At 42.5% G+C, this 17,162-nt stretch overlaps 1 protein-coding gene across 1 annotated transcript; it reads right to left on the bottom strand.

The window, feature by feature from the left end:
- Positions 1-244: 244 nt before the first annotated feature.
- On the bottom strand, positions 245-16,585 carry pdgfba (platelet derived growth factor subunit Ba). The gene is made up of 7 exons (XM_085355621.1): positions 16,450-16,585; positions 7,105-7,207; positions 5,012-5,077; positions 4,682-4,878; positions 3,087-4,179; positions 2,128-2,264; positions 245-1,181 (listed from the first exon to the last, which is right to left on the bottom strand). The coding sequence occupies exons 1-6, from the start codon at positions 16,519-16,521 to the stop codon at positions 2,137-2,139; spliced, it is 1,659 nt and encodes a 552-aa protein (XP_085211747.1). The 5' UTR covers positions 16,522-16,585; the 3' UTR covers positions 245-1,181; positions 2,128-2,136.
- Positions 16,586-17,162: the final 577 nt, after the last annotated feature.

Raw genomic sequence — 17,162 nt, 5'->3', positions numbered from 1 at the left:
CATGACAGAGCTGCAGGACGTGCAGTCATAGGGTGAGGATTATCAGTTCGGTCTGATTTATTGGCGCATGCACACAGCTGAACATGCACGTGAACGTGCACTTGTATTAGGCATGCGTTCACCTCCATTTAGAGACTCATGCATGCATGAACAGTCAAGTGAAAACAAAATATTCATTCAATATTTTTATTTTATATTAAAAATAACATTCATTACAGTAACAGTTGTACAACCAATAATTATAATCTGAAACAACAATAATTACACTTGAGAACCAGAGGATTTCACATCCCCCCTTTTTTTTAAATAAGTTAAGAAATAAAGTTTTTCTTTTTTTCCCCGTGGAGATCATTTTCTAAAAGCATTTATACAATACAGTGTTGGCTATAACTGGCTCACAGCGATCTCTAACAGGCCAGGTCTTTAAGACTTGCTTTAATGTGGATATTCATAGCAGGTTATCTAAGCAGGCATTTAGCTGTTATTCCATTCCATTTTGATCTGGCAGTAGTACAAAATGAGCAGGTTATCGATATTTTCCAGTATATTTAGCTACAGTACACGGTAGAGCACTTCTCTAAAGTCAGTGTTGTATGGTCAGTGTACGGCTACTCCAGTGTTAGATAACTTTAGACATTTTAGGATAAGAGTAAGGTTTGGCATTGAGGCCTGAGCTGCACTCTGCAGTTTCCAGTTATCACCCCAGTGTAAAAATCCAGTTCTCCACGTCTCCAGTCTCAAATCGAGACCCAAACACTTAACTTCCAAGTCCAAGTCGGGTTCTCCATCTGATGAACCACAAAGTTGAAGTGAAAGGTGTTACAGTTGCCAATCAATGGCTGCAAACTGCAAAAAGAGTCGACTCTGTTTCAGCACCTCACACACTTCCACTCATCAGTCCAGATCAGCTGGACTTGTGGTTCAACCAAATAAAATCCAGTGTGTCAAACACCCTCTGGTCCACAGAGTTCATATGATTGCACTTTTATAAAATCCTTAACGCTGGATGGGCCGCGGCATCTCTGGAGCAGGTGACTCCGTGTGAAGCCGTCCATTGAAAACAGCAGCACTGTTTGCACCCTCAGCTCTGTCCACACAGTCCGGACTGTCCAACGTTTAAGAAACCCATTCTTCTGGTGTTTCCACATTCCTTTGGAGCAATGTTTCTGGCTGAAATCTTCCTGTTAGAAAGGCAAAAGAAAAGTCGGATAAGTCACATACGTTCACTGTCAGCTTTTTGTCTACACTGATATAATATTTACCTAATAACCCTTGGGTTACAGGGTATGTTGCATATCCCTACATAATAGGTTTGCCCTTACTTTTACCAAATTTATGTTTTGTTGTTTCTGCGTATTAGCTTTTGAAGCCTGCTGCTGATTCAAGATTCTTTATTCGTCACATGCATAGTTATACAAGTATAACACGCAGCGAAATGTAATACTTGAATCTTGAATCTTGAATTTAAATGCTGGCTGCCACAAAACTCTGAAGACTAAATATGGACAAATTCCTGAATTACTAATTACTGACAGAACCCAGCAGTGGCAGATGGATTTCAGAATTTTTACATTTAGCGTTTTATCGAACAAAATATTAACACTAGTAATTAAAATAATGGCTCAATTAGTCTTGAAGACGTTTCACGTTTCATCCGAGAAGCTTCTTCAGTTCTAGGGTCAAATGGTGGAGAGACCCAGATTTAACCCCTGTGGGAGTATTCCCCCAGGAGGGGGAATAGGACCCCCTAATGATCCTCTACCTAATCACATGAGCTAAGGGGGGATACTCCCACAGGGGTTAAATCTGGGTCTCTCCACCATTTGACCCTAGAACCGAAGAAGCTTCTCGGATGAGAGGTGAAATGTCTTCAAGCCATTTAAAGAAGTCCAGACGCTTTTCTTTCCAAGCTCCTTAGACTACGATGACCTGGATGACTGAGAACCTTCACAGACAATGGCTCAATTATTTTATCAGCGATCCCAGCATCCATTCAGCTTCCATTTAAGACTTCCAAGTACCAGTGCACAGATTACCACCCTCACGTTAAACAATATTGTCCCTTCTACAAAGCTTTATATTCACCTCTCTCTTAACCCTTAACCCTGTCTGTCTCCTTGATCTTACCTCGCAGGTTTACATGATCATAGCTCTAATGGCTGCTTTGCTGATGCGTTTGCGGTTCTTCCTCCTGCGGCGTGGTGAAGCGGGACGAAACGGAGCTTTACGGGCTGAAGGCGAAATGGGAGCCGCCGTAGAGGAAGCTGGAAGAGATAAAACAGGCAGTAGAAACAGAATGAGTCAACTTTTTTCTGCAGTTGTTTGGCCAAGTTTGAACACAGAACCTTTTCTTGCACAAGTAAGTGAAGCAAAGAATTAACACATGGTATAGAAATTGTGCAGTGGCTCCAATTGTACCCTGCAGGGCACCAGATAACTTTGAAGCCTGTGTAACAAAGCCTGTGGCTGCCTGCAGGTTTTCCCACAGTCAGAAGTTCAGCCTTCTGACTGCAGAGCTCTCAGGGGATTGAGGAAGAATGGCAGGACACATGTGGCCATGTTGTTCAGTCATACATGTACTCTGAGCTGCTTCCTGCCTGGTAACGCGCACGAGGTAAAACTTACAGTGGAGTTGTGTGACAGGTGGCATTTGTTTGCTTGACTGTCAAATTGCATGCAACTTGCTGGAGCAGTGGAACACGAGTAAAGAAAGAGCCGGCTAGATTTTAATGTGGATCCTGACCACGTTCCTTAAAGGTGCGAAATATGAAAAAACAGAGCACTGGCCACCAAGATATGTCTTTCCAGTAAAAACTAAAATGATTGTTAACACTGAGTACAATCCACACATCCAGGGTGGTGGTGTGTATCCAAAAATCTGTCCAGCAGTGAGTTTGCTTTTCACACCTTCCACTTAAAAATGTATTAAAAAAACAATTTGGTTTTTTAATTCAGTTTTCAAAAATGCTGTTTATACACACACACACACACACACAGACACACAGACACAGACACACAGACACACAGACACACACACACACACACACACACACACACACACACACACACACATATTTGAACAGTACCTGTTTTAAATGTAGTTGGCTTTGGTCTCTGGTGAGGATGAAGCGGATGTAGATGAGTCTGCTCACTCGGTTCTCTCTGTACCAGCTCCAGAAGTTTCTGCCTCCTTTCTGCCTCTGTTAAGCGACCGTCCTCACCGGTCACATTAGAGTCTTTTTTCTTCCCCTGATTGGCCAGCTCTGTGGTGGCCGAGTCCCCGCTGTTAGCTGAGCCACTTTCCTCCCTCTCGTTCCCTTCTTTTTGACTGGCTGTTTCAGTCTCAGCCTGTTTGTGATTTGTGACCTCTATACTTTTTTGGCTGGTCACAAAGTCTTTCTGAATGGTTGTTAATGGAAGGGTGGAGGTTTCTTCAAATTTGGGTGGCTCGGTTTGGCTGGCAGGGGGTGAGGCACTGTCTGACTGGGGAGTGTCGAGGCGATACTGCGTTCTCAGCTCTCGGTCCTCCGTTGCTCCGTGGTTGTACTGCTGTGGATAATGTGACTGATGATGATGATGATGATGATGCTGATGATGCTGATGCCTTTGCTGATGCTCTAATAACTGTTGCTGCCTCTTTGCGTGATCGGGATGATGCACTTGGCCCCCACTGTGTGATGTATGCACACCACTTTCCTCCCTGCTCCCTTCAAACCCACTACCGTGCCCCACTTGCTGTGTACTTCCCATGACACTGTGCTCCGCCCTCGCTTCAGATGGCCAGCTGCTGACCGGCCTGGGCAACCCAGGCTGGGGTATCTGATGCACCCTGGGCTGGGTCCAGTGTACAAGCTGGGTGTAACTGCCATGCTGCCACTGCCTCACCGCCGGCTCACGCTCTTCAGGACCGTAATGCTGCTGGTTGTACTTTAGGTCATCGTGGCGATGGAGGTCAGCCTTGGAGGTCTGAGTCTTGGGTGAAGGGGGCTGAACGAGCCGGGGAACGTGGGAGGACAGTGGCGGCTGTTGTGGGGGAGGTGGAGGAGGAATGGGGTTAGAGGGAACAGATGAGGAGGAAAAGGAGGACAGGCTCTGGCACCTGCAGCTGACGTGATCTTCCACTGGGATGATGGGTTTTTCATAATGGGGCTTCTTGTTAATGTACTGAATCTTTATCACCTGGCATAAAAAAGGTGGAAAAAGATCACAAAATTAGCACAACTGATTGTGATTTTAAAAAAATCAGAAATACAGAACTAAACTGTGAAATTATCTCTGTATTTTTAATGAGGAAGTTTTTGAATGAGTAGCAAAGAGCTCTAATTGCTGTTGACACTTTCAGACACGTTAGCATTTCCAGGCTATTTGATGGATCCTAGTCAAGACTTGTTTTCTCTTTTTAAAAAGAAAAAAATGTTGATTTACCTGTTCTTTAAACGTCATGCATAGACTCAGGTTGCAAATAAATTAACAATGTCAGTCTAAGTCACTTCAGGCAATCAAATAAAAATCACAACTCAGACCTTAGGCTAGCTTTTAGCCTTTGTACTCCTTTAAACTGGCTAATATGTTATATAATTCTGTAAATGTGCATCCAAAACCATATATTAGACAATATTAACCACTTGTGACTCTCAGTTACTCCCTGAAGTCATTAATGGGAGCTGCATGATCTGCATACCTGTAGGTATCTGGTGGAGGTGACTATAGGGACACACTCCATCCGTGGACTGTTGCAGCAACCTGAACACCGCTGCACCTCCACACATGGCGGCCACAATAAGAAGTTGGCATTGCGGCGATCTAGCATAGACCTCGTTACTTCCATCACCTCTGTTCGCACTTTACAGGCCGCCTGCTGGGCTGGCTGCGCCTCCACTGTTAGGAGAGAAGAGAGGCAAAGGCATGGATGAATTTGTGAGTTATAGTAGAACTAGCATACGAGGTTAAAAAAAAAAAAAATAAATAAATAAATGATTTTGAGGGATAAAAGGTAGATGCAGAAACTTACCAAGACTTCTAATGTAGCGACCATGGGTGCCTTTTGGGATAATATCATGCACGTCCTCTTCCTCTTCTGCAAAAGAAGAAAGGAGAGGGGATCAAAGGATGAAAGTTAGCAGTGAACTTAATAGCAGTCTTGGGTAAAATTAAGCAAGCACTTTCACAGGCAACAGAAACCCTGTAACATGCAAGTCCGTTAGGGCAGTTTTTAGCTAAACTCATTGTTCACTACACAAAGGAAGCCATTTTTTTCCTCCACTAAAACAATTAGGCTATTTTCTGCTACAATTTGTCTCGCTGCTGTCAAGAATACTGTTGAGGCGAGATATGAGCAGTTAAATATAGCTCATGCATGGAACTGTGAGCGTATGTTTGCACTCTCACATATGTCGTCATTTCACACTCTACCCTCTAAGCCCTAATTATATCCCTGGGTATAGATTGCATGTGGCTACTCCGTGTGTCTACGTGCAGTACATTAATGTATGAAGTGCTATTTGGCAGCACAAATTAATTGCCTGGTTCAGACAGAGAGCAGATCGTTAGGTTCTCAGAGGCTAATTTCTCATTTTATCTGAATATTTGTCTGTTTCTAATTGGATTGGAGAGCTGAATCTTGTCGTCCTCATTCATATATTAATATCTGACTCATTTAATTTTTGCTAGCCGGCTAATCAGCAGGCTGTGTAGCTCATTCTGCTAATTCTGATAGCATTTTATTTCATGTTAAATCTCTTTCTGAGGGCCAAGACTTTCATGTTTTTATTAAAGTGAGTACATATATTTACACAGCAATAACAAGAAACTCTTCTGCAGAGAAAATGGAAAATGCAAAACTGAGAAAAATATATTTCTGAGCATAGCATAATGCTAATGAACATGTGCCTAAATGCTAACAGTAACAGTACTAGCTTTGCTAGCATTTTAGCTAACAAAAAGAATGGTAACAATAGCATTTCACATGATGGTGTTTACACCAGTTTCACATCATAAAGCAGTCAACTCTTCAACTGTTCAACTCTTTGCCTCATTGATTTTAAACACAGCATTATTGTTTATTATTGTGTATTGTATTTATCAATACACAATAAAAGTTTAATGGATAATTTGCACTAAATACAAAGTACAGCTCAGGCTTACGTCACTCATTTTGAAGATGTCAAACAACTTTTGTAACCTATTTGTGCAGGGAAAAGCCCAAACGTTAACCATTCAGTAGTACCAGAGAAAAATTCAGTGATTCAAGTTTGGAACAAAGCAAACTTAAATAAGATAGACCTGAAGCAGAGTTCCAACATCCACTGAGTCATGATAGAATTTAAGATGCTGAACAATTAAATTTGAACATTGGCATTGCTTAAAAAAAGAAGAAAAAAAGGCAGTAAAATGAGTCATTCGTACTTTGTCATCTCAGAATCTTGATAAAACTAAAACTCAAAAAATAACTGGCTTCAGCCAAAAAAGGGAAAAAATAGTTTGATCTGCCATAAAAACAAACTTTGAGTCACTTCCTCGTGTCCTGTTTCTGAGCATCCTTCCCATTGCTGGTTCCTCTCTGTGGTTGACGTTATGTCACTGTTTTATTTATGCATTATGATCAAAAGTCTGTCTATTAATATATGTATCTGTGACTTGAGTCCTCTAAAGGGTAAGACTATAATTAATTTTTTAATCACCCGCTGGTGCGCATTTGTGGACAACTTAGTTTGGACTCTGTTTGAGGGTGCAGGCATAGCGGGGGGAGGTCTGTGCCTGTTATACAAACATCCATAACTCAAAACCAAGAGAGGAATCCAGAGCAGGAGAACAATGTAGTGACCTTGTGTTGAAGGCTTTTCTTTCTCTCTCTCTCTCTCTCTCTCTCTCTCTCTCGCTCTCTCTCTCTCTCTCTCTCTCTCTCCTTTTCAGTTTGTCAAACACACAAGGTCACTGCTACTCTCTCCTCCCATCTTTCCTCTTGTCATCAAACTGTTCTGTGGGTACACCCAAATGCTTACCTCCTCCACGTCAGTCTTATTACTTTCTGTATATGTGCGTGTGTGCGTGTGTGCATGTGTGCGTGTGTGCGTGTGTGCATGTGTGCGTTGTGGTCATTAGTACCTATTGCATCGGTCTCCTCCTGCAGAAGTAGCTTCAGGTCTTCCACAGAGGAGATGGGAGAGTTCCTCACCAGGTCGACCAGAGATGAAGGGAGTGGATCGCCCTGTTGAGACAAACACAAGCATTTGTAGTAAATCATAATAATTTGCTTGCAAACAACTTCTATTGTGAGGTAAGCCCTACGGCAAATAGAACACACATGGATACATGGAGGTTTTTGAATTTCAGCATCTTTCTCAAAGTGACTTTGATACGCAAGATTACCAAGCCGCTAATCAAAGTGACATTGCATCCTGTTCAATTCAATACCCAAAACAGAGACGAAACCCCAACAACAGATAACCCCAGAGTGAGCAGGCACCTTGTGACAGTGGGAAGGAAAAAATCTCTTTTAACGGGAAGAAACCTCTGGCAGAACCATGTGGAAGAGAGCCAGAAATGAATGATAAAAAACTAATGACTAAATGCAGAGTAGTGTATAAACTCACGGAGAATGAAAAGAGGTGAGTCAAGAAGAAACACTCAGTGCATCATGGGAAACTTAACTGATGTGTGTCCCAAATCAGGACTTCCACACCAAATACATCGTCCTTCTTGTCACATACTTTGCTAAAGGTTGAGGCATGTTTAAGTAAGGGAAATGGTGCTTCATATGTTCATATAAAGTTATATAAAGAAGTACTCCCCAGGATCTGTAAACAAACTATGATATCTGCTTTAAGGCAGTTTTTTCTCACTTTGCATGTTTGCCTATCAGGAGATAGCTCTGCAAGTCAAACCTAAACTGCCCTTTTTTTCCTTCTCAATTAGCAGCGTGGATATTTTGCTAGTGAAACAAAGCTGGTGTCAAATGCCTTGTCACAAAACCTGCACGACTCCAACACCAGCACAAGAACTATATTGGCTGTTTGAGGGCTAAGGTCAATTGGACTTCCTTCCACCACCTGCCGCTGGATCAGAGACTTCCTCTCAGACCGTGTACAGAGAGTTAGAGTGGGGCCTCATCTTTCCTCAGCCCTCAGCCTCAACACCGGCTCTCCACAAGGCTGTGTACTGAGTCCCCTACTGTACACTCTGTACACACATGACTGTGTTAGTTCCCACCCAGACAACACAGTCATCAAGTTTGCAGATGATACCACTGTGGTGGGGCTCATCTCAGGGGGAGATGAGACTGCATACAGAGCTGAAGTTCAGAGGCTGTCAGATTGGTGTGCAGACAACAACCTGGACCTCAATACCACCAAAACAAAAGAACTGGTAGTTGACTTCAGAAGGAGGAAGTCCGAGCTGCAGCCTGTCAGCATCAACGGGGAGTGCGTGGAAAGGGTCTCCAGTTTCAAGTTTCTGGGTGTGCACATAGACACAGACCTCCAATGGAGCTCTAACACCTCTGCGGTCTTAAAGAAGGCCCAACAGCGTCTCCACTTTCTGAGAATCCTCAGAAAAATGGACCTGAAGAAGGAGCTGCTGACCGTCTTCTACCGCTGCTCCATTGAAAGTGTGCTGACATATTGCATCGGTGTGTGGTTCTCCAGCTGCACCACAGCACACAGAAAGGCACTCCAGAGGGTCATCAACATGGCCCAAAAAATCATTGGACATCCTCTTCCCTCCCTGAAGGACCTGTACAGCACTCGCTGTCTCAAGAGGGCACGCAGCATCCTACGGGACTGCACACACCCAGGACACCGGGTGTTTAAGCTGCTGCCGTCTGGCAGGAGGTGCAGGTTGCTGAGGTCCCGAACAAATAGACTCAAGGACAGCTTTTACAACAGGGCAATAGCCCTGATCAATGTAAATAGCTGACCTGACTGGATACCTCCCTGGACTTTTTAGGGGGAGGTAACAATGTTTAAAACGATAACAATAATATTTATATTTATAACAAGGTGCAATAATAATTAATGTGCAATAATAACAGTGTGCAATACACATACACTTATTCTTCTTTTTTATACTAAGTTAATATACTGTGTTGTGTTGTTTGTTACGTTGTGATGTGTCATATCGTGTCGTGTTGTGTTATATGTAGTGCCGACGTAGGACAGTTTTTCCAATTTCATTGTACTACTGTACTATGTATGACTGTGCAATGACAATAAAGAGTTATCTTATCTTATCTTATCTTATCTTAATCTTGAATTGCAATTAGCTGCATGTCTTGTTTGGGAAGGAAATGCAGGTCTAGTCTGGGTTTCAAGTCCAAGAGCCTGACCCTGAACTGTGGCACAGTTATTATTTTACACAGGAGGCAGGGAGTGTCCTCTTTGTAGAGGAAAGAATGCATTCATGGGAAAACAGCACCACACATATACACCATGAATACACGGGCTCGCTGTGTTTTAAAGAGTTCGGATCTTCGATCAATTTGGGTGATTATTTTTCACAATGCGAAATGAGGAAGAGGATCGACGTGCATGAAACAGCAGAAGACAGTTGCAAATGTATCACAACAGTTACACAACTAGACAGAATTGTGCGCTGGCGGATTGAGAGAGACACGAGGGCTGGCGTACAATATCTCAGTCCTTGATCTCCAGTTGAAATTTGCTCCACTTTCGCTTCCTCCATCAAAGGAAATGATGGTTGTGATTGGTGTTTGTTGCTCCCTCCTTGGCCGTTTACCCACAAGGACTTTTTCCCCTTTTCTCTGAATCAATCCTGACCATTTTTGTTCTTTTAGTTCAGTTGCAGTCCACCAGCCTAAACCATGAAGTTTGTGTTGTAAAACAACACAAAAAGGAATGAAAAATATCCTTTAAGTTATGCAAGAAATCTCATTATTACTCGAAAAAAATAAAAAAAATAGAGAGAGAGAGAGAAGTCATGTATTAATGAATGAAGTTTTAATGAAAAGTACTGCACGATTTCATTATGGATTCAGCGTCGCTGTTTTTAAGGGCAGACCCTTGTGGTTTCTTTATCGAGATCAAAGGCGGATGACTCAAAAGTCATTGGCACATTTTGCTGTGGTTGGCTCTAAGTTCGCGCTATCTCCAAGCAGTTGGAATAACACTTCATAGTGTCACATGCCAGAAAAATGCCAAAACAAATCAGGCAGTGTTACGATCATGTGGATAACTCTCAGAGAGAGACGGGAAAATGAAAGCAGCGAAGTAGATACGGTCTCTTTAATGATGATGAAAAAATGTGTGGCCGTAAACGTGTTTATATTATCCGTTTTATCTCCCGTGAACACTTCAACTGCAGCAGTCATCACGATCAGGATCTCTCCTGACACAGCTAGTCAGATGAGTTTTATGTAAAACCAGACTTGTGTCTTTACAGATTTACTGTCCAATTGCTCAACGTGTCTCCTATGGTTTTGTGAAGCTTATTCGCAAATGCAAAGGTCGCCAAACTTGAGATGTTTCTTGTGATTTTAACAGTAAACCGATCTTTCTGATGAGGTGCACTCGAGGGGCATCATCAGTGTGCACCCTCTCTGCTTTATTCCTTTCTATATTTCAAAGCAGCCGTTTTCAGTTACAATTCTGCACCTAAATTGAGCAGAAGCATCATTAATGTTGTTAGGAGCACCCGTGTTAGGTTTTTCCACACACACAAGTGCAAAGATTCAGATCTTCACTCTGATTATATTTGATTTGCAAGCTGTAAGTCTGGAAAAGCTATGTTAATGCTGCAGACATCTAGAAGAGGCAGAGCAGCTCATCTGTTAATTAGAAGGTTGGTGGCTCGACTGGCTCCTCCAGTCAACGTGCTAAAGTATCCTTACGCATGATACTGAATCCTGAGTTGTTCACCGGAGTGTGAACGTTTGATAGAAAGCACTTGGACACAGACAAGCAATCCTTATATGATTGTGTGTGTTTATGAGAGACGTTGTATAAAAGAGTAGAAGAGCACCACACAAGAATCAGTCCATATCTACCATCACAATAAAGAACCTTCCATCTCCATCTTCCACCTTCTTAGCCGTTACATGTTTTACATGTGCTTCATGCAGGCTAAATATAAGTCAGTACAGACTTAACAAGCAATTGAAACCCTACCCTCCCAGGTAAGGCTGTGCTGGACTGCTGAACCTGCAATTAGCCAAATCCAAGCCTACCATCAGTGGACAAGATTTTCTAAAGCTTCAAAACAAAGCTAAGAGGCAGTGTAGTGGCCTAGCTCCCTCTCAAACTACCTGATGACAGTAGGCTCAGTGATCACTGTGGTTTTTATTTGTTTGCTTCTTTGTTGCCAAACAGACTCCCCGTTTGTCATGAATATACCAACACTGTCTCTCAGATGAGCTGACAGATATGACTGTATACACTCTAAGAATAAATAAATTAGTCAGTGTAACATCTCCTTCTCCTCACCCCTTCCCCTCTCTGAGCTGGGATCTGCAACATGCTTCTTCCTGTTAAAAAGGAGTTTTTCCTTCCCACTGTCACCAAGTGCTTCATAAAAGGGGGCTTTGTCTGTATTATTGTAGGGTCTTTACAATATAAAGCTCCCTGAGGTGACTAATGTTGTGATTTGGCATTATATAAATACAACTGAATTAAAATTAAAATCAATGTTTTCCTTAGGATGATCACCTGTTTAAAGTCTATCCGCTGTCTGATCCAGAATGATTTCTTTTATCATCATTTCATAGCCTCCTATACGTTCATTTCCCCGACTAGCTTTCTGTTCTTTTGTCTCCTTCTGTCTGCTTTGTGGGCGTTGATGGCTCAGGACACCTGGATGACTTTCACGAGCCACTGGCTGACCTAGTTAAGCAAACACACATACACATACTCACAGTCTCTTACACACACAACCTCGCCCCCTCTTTTCCCGTTTATGTACAGATGCTTAACCACTTAACTGTCTGCCAAATTTGTCCAGCGAGCACTGCCACAAACTTGCACTCACACAGGCTGTTTCCACTATGCAAGAAGCTCTCATTACAGCCCTAGTGCTAATTGCAAATGCACACAAACACATGCAGGCACAAACACTCACAGAGAAATTAGAGAGCTGAGCAGTGAGACAGGGAATAGTTTCTCACTTGGACATGCAACAACCCCCTGGTTATAAAAATAAGGAACACGAATGAGAGGACAAGTTAAAAACAGTGGTTTGAGCAGAAAATCGCTCAAATCGCTCAGCACAATAAATTAAATATCCTGGCTTATACAAATCTATTTTCTGCTGAGTGTGTGTGGCTGAGCTTATGGGTTAAAATAAGCGTATATAGGATGTCACGGTCTGCGAGGAGGTCATACACACATTCGTGATAACACACTGCATGGGGCCTGTGAGGAAGCCTGGAAGGCAAAGAGCTTGCATGGAATGTTTGAGGAGAAAGGCGAAGTGTAATGGAATGTAATTATGGGGCCAGCTGACTGCTCTCTCACACACACACACACACACACACACACACACACACACACACACACACACACACACACACACACACACGGAATCAGAAGCACAGACCCTGGAAAAAAATAAACACAAAATAACAGCAAATCTATATCTGTCGCTACTGACTCATAATCACACCGTGGTATCACAACACATGCCTCCTTTTATCAAAGATGAGGCAGACTGCCAACTTACTACTAAATAAACTGATAGACTTGAAGACAACAGTGGGAACTCTCTCACTTATGCACAAATATACAAACAAGCTGAATACAAAGATCATGACCGCCACCCAACACACACACACACACACCCACACACACACAATCCAACCATGACTGCAGAGATGAGGGTACGGATGATGGATGGGGAGCCAACATGAGGACAAGGGGGAGCGGACGGGCGGGAGAAGAGATGAGCTGAGATGGGAAGAATAAGAAGGAGGAGGAGATGTGAACAAAGTGGCTGCAGCTACACAAGTCTGATCATTACAGCAAGTGCCACTTCTATAATTTGGCGGCTTTTAAGTGAATCTTGTGTTTGCACGTTGCGTAATAAATTAATCAAACCGCACTGAAAACTCAAGGGAGTTCTACACACACATTATTTGCACAGTAACCAAAAGGTGGAAATAATAACTTAATTAGCCATTTAGTCACTTGTCAAACAAAATTGAGAGATCGTCTTTCCTCTCAGCTCCTCACTTGTGAGCTGCTGCTTCTCTTTGTCTCAGCAGTCTTGTTTGGATTTTGGCCTGACAGTTTTGCCCAAGCAATTTCAAACATTTCACTCCAAATAGAGTTGAATTAATGATAAAAAATAATAAAAATAATAATAGACTTCAACCACTCAGGATAAGTCTTCACTATGTAAGGGGCTAGTAACCTGTTTCAAAGTAAAAGCCTGACTGCTATTTTATTAACTTCTTTATTATCTTTATGGGATTGCTCAGTAGGTAGAGCAGTGGCCTCATGATCAGAAGGTCAGGGATTCAAATCCACTGCACGGCTACCCTGAGTTATCCCTGAGTAAGGTACTGTCCCTGCACATTGCTCCCTGGGTGCTAGATTGGTGGCTGCCCATTGCTTCACTGTGTGAAATGCAGAGAGGCATTTCCCCACAGGGATCAATATATTATTATTATTACGGTGGCCCTGAGAGGTCAAAACACTGTAACTTAAGAAAGCATCACCAAATTAAAAAATACTGCAAAAGTAAACTAAACTATATTAGAGCTGGACCCTCCAATGGTAGCCCACAAAACAACGGCGGTATCGCAGTGGCTACTGCCATCTTTTATATACAGTCTACAATATTTCCATTGTTTTTCATTTTCATTCTGCATTACATAAGACTGACTTTTCTCTAAAAATGAACTGCACAGGCTTACAAACAAATACTCTTATGTGCCACTGCACTTTTTCTATTTGACACACATGCACTCACTCAGAGGCATAACCCCTCTGCAGTACACACAAATACAAAAAAACACAAGCACATATGTCCGCTAACACATACACAGCTACGCCCGGTCACGTATCCAGATGTGCACACACACCACAGAAATACACACACCGCTACACGGGACACAAAGTCCATGAAATCCCTGGCAGATTAGTTGTTGTTCTTATGTAAAATGGATCAAGCCGACAGGCAGCAGCAGCAAATCATCCCCGCTCGCCCGCAGAGACAATAGTCAGACAACAACCTGTTCAGCAGCCACCAATCAGCATCTGTGATTTGAACAGCAGAAGATGAAAGAATTAAGGTCTGACCTGATGCGTGGGGGCTTTTGTGTATTTGACTCCAGTTCCATTTAAATGGATTTTTTAAAAATGAAATGTTACAACTCTGTGTGTGCATTCACACTTGTACCTGTTTGATGCATGATGATGCAAAAGAAGTGACAGTTTGACTGCATTACCCTTTAACAGCAGGCAGAAAAAACAGTTCTTGCCACATAAATTAAAATAAAGATTTGGGGTTTAACTGATAACATCAACCTGCAATGTCACGATGTAGCTGGATTACCTCCGTGTGATTGAAGTGTTTTCCACCAATAGATGTGACCAAACTAAGACAGCCAAAGACTTCATTTTGCAACGAGTGGGCCAAACACTGAGAGATACACTGACTTAACAAGTAAATTCATAATGCTAATTAACCCAAGTGTGCTGGCCTACAATCTAGGGGCCACAAATCTAACTCACACCATACTTGGGTTCAACACAGTGAAGTTACTGAACCTCTGAAGCAGTAGCACACTGTCAAAGGTGAACTGTGCAACACTGAAGCCTTCGTTTATTCAGAGTAAATGTTCTAAGTGTATAAAGGAAGACTCCATTTGTTAGTTCCAACCCTTACAGGATGATGTGGTTTTGAGGAAGAGAACCTAAGATTGGTAAAAAGGAGATCACACAAAATTTCAGGTCAACTAAGGTCTAGTCACACTTTCATTCACCTCGACGGTGTTACAACGCAAACAATGTATATACTGCATATATGCATGTACTGAGTTGCCTTGGACAGAGCTAACCATGTAGGAGGCTATCCTGAATAGAAGTGTTAACACGACTAAGTGTGACATTCATGCAACACTGGGCTAGATCTTTTGGCATGTTAACTGTGACACTATATTTCTTGTATCAACTTAATCGTTGAGTTTAAGCAGAGCTAAAAATGTAGCTTGACCTTACTCAAATAACACTCACGGGGGTGTTTAGAAGGTGCCAACATTTTTTTGTGATTTAGATGTGAATTATTTTTTTCCAGGGCTCCAGGCAAACAAATGAATGACACTGCGAAACACTTGTGCACCATCTCGTAAGGGGAAGTCCCAGCTGGTTAAATATTCTTGTGATCATGATTATGTGCTAAAGTGGTCCACACCAAGTCCAAACAACTACTACATATGTATAAGGTATTTACACATTATGTTTGGTTTTTTTTTTTACTGTAATTATACATGTACAGTCTTTATTTGGCCAACTATGCATTTCTGTTCGCAGAGATATACATAGCAGCTGGAAAAATGGGAATCCTTAAAGAATCAATTCCATAGAAAGATGATTTTAAAGGTGTGGCGACAGAGGTCCTTGGTGTATTTGTCATGACAACAAAAACAACAGCTATGTTGATGGATGGATTTTGGCTCCAGCTCTTTAGACTGGTATAACTCCTGATGCTGGGCCACTAGCCAAGGCCCACCCTCAACCTGGCTTCCCCGCTCTCTCTGTGCCACTGTTACGCTCAATACATCGGGAATATGACCTTCTCAAAACGTGACAGAGAGAGAAGCAGATAATGCACAAGCTGCAGAGGCACACAGAGATTATTGAACAGACTCGTGCACAGGTTCACCCATATAAACACACAAACTTTACATTTTCTCTTTTACTTGGCCCATAATGTGTAACAGGAAACATCCACCAACCGTTCGCAGAATCACCTCAGGGAGTAATATATGTCAAACACTTACTCACAAGTCAAGAATTCACGTTGGCTCACTATGTGACATATCAGAGTCTGAACATGAACTCACAACCGTGTTGACTGTTATTTCACTGATATTAAATCCTACCTTTGGAAAACTGTATTCTCAGGTTAGTAACGATCAGAATAAGAAAGATATCCCTGCCAGTCCCATCCAAAACATCTACGTGCTAATGGTTTCAAACTCATGACCTTTTGCAGGCTTCTCAGTGTGTCCTGGATGTCTCACGGGTGACCCTAAAGCCAACCATTTTTCCCACGCAGACATAATGTTTAAGCCTTTAAATTTAAAAAAAAGCGGACAAAAGTTTTGCTACAAATATAAAATACCAATCTTAAATCAAAATTAATTTTGTTGTGGTTGCTTTTCAAGACAGATCACCTCGGTCTTACTACCTCCATCATCCTTAAATCAACAGTGCGACTATATTGATTCTTAACCTGTGTCCTCTCGTAAATATTTACCAGCAAGTCCCACAGTCTTACCTCAGCGCTGCCGAGCCGGAGACGGGCCGCCAAAAGCGCAGCCAGCAGCAGCACCAGGACCCAGGACCTCATGTTTCCGCCCAGCCAGAGGAGCCGCAAGCGACCGGCTGGGCATTTAGCACTTCGGTGTCCAATCCCCCGGCTGCACCGAGCGTCCTCCCGGTGTTGTGTGCTGACCTCTGGTGCAAAGCACGCACTGTTAAATATCCCAAAATGTGTCACTGCCTACAAGCGCCGCTTGTCCAAATGTTTGCTCACGGTGACTCACGCGCAGGCTAGACGTCTGACTCTGTCCATACCGCTTTTTTAGAAAACTCGGGAGACGTCAAGGGTACCTTACAGTGCGCTAAGTGCGTAACGCCGGGTGTTGGGAAACAACAAAAAATGCAGCTACACAGTTTCTGTTATATCAGCATGTAATGCAAAAGACAGTCCAAATAACGTCCTCCAAATATGCAAATAAAAAGATTCGTGCGCGTGTGCCAAGGTGTTCGATTCGTCCACTTTCTGGATAAGAAAAAAAAATCCAGTAAAACTGATTAAATCGCAAGTTCTCGCTCCAAAACTGCAGTTAAATGTAACAATGATGCAACTTCATGGTAACATTTTGAGCCCCACATCTCCAAAGGTCCGTGCGTAAAAGTTGGTTCACCTTGGACTTGCGCGTCGCGCGTAATTCTCTGGACTCTGCTGTGAAATAAAAGTCAGAATAT

Source organism: Diplotaxodon limnothrissa, linkage group LG6, assembly GCF_057381915.1.
Source record: "Diplotaxodon limnothrissa isolate DT_005_m linkage group LG6, D_limnothrissa_male_GT1.1, whole genome shotgun sequence".
Taxonomy (NCBI): domain Eukaryota; kingdom Metazoa; phylum Chordata; class Actinopteri; order Cichliformes; family Cichlidae; genus Diplotaxodon; species Diplotaxodon limnothrissa.
The sequence above is the reverse complement of the archived record's forward strand: the minus strand, read 5'-3'. Positions and strand labels throughout refer to the sequence as shown.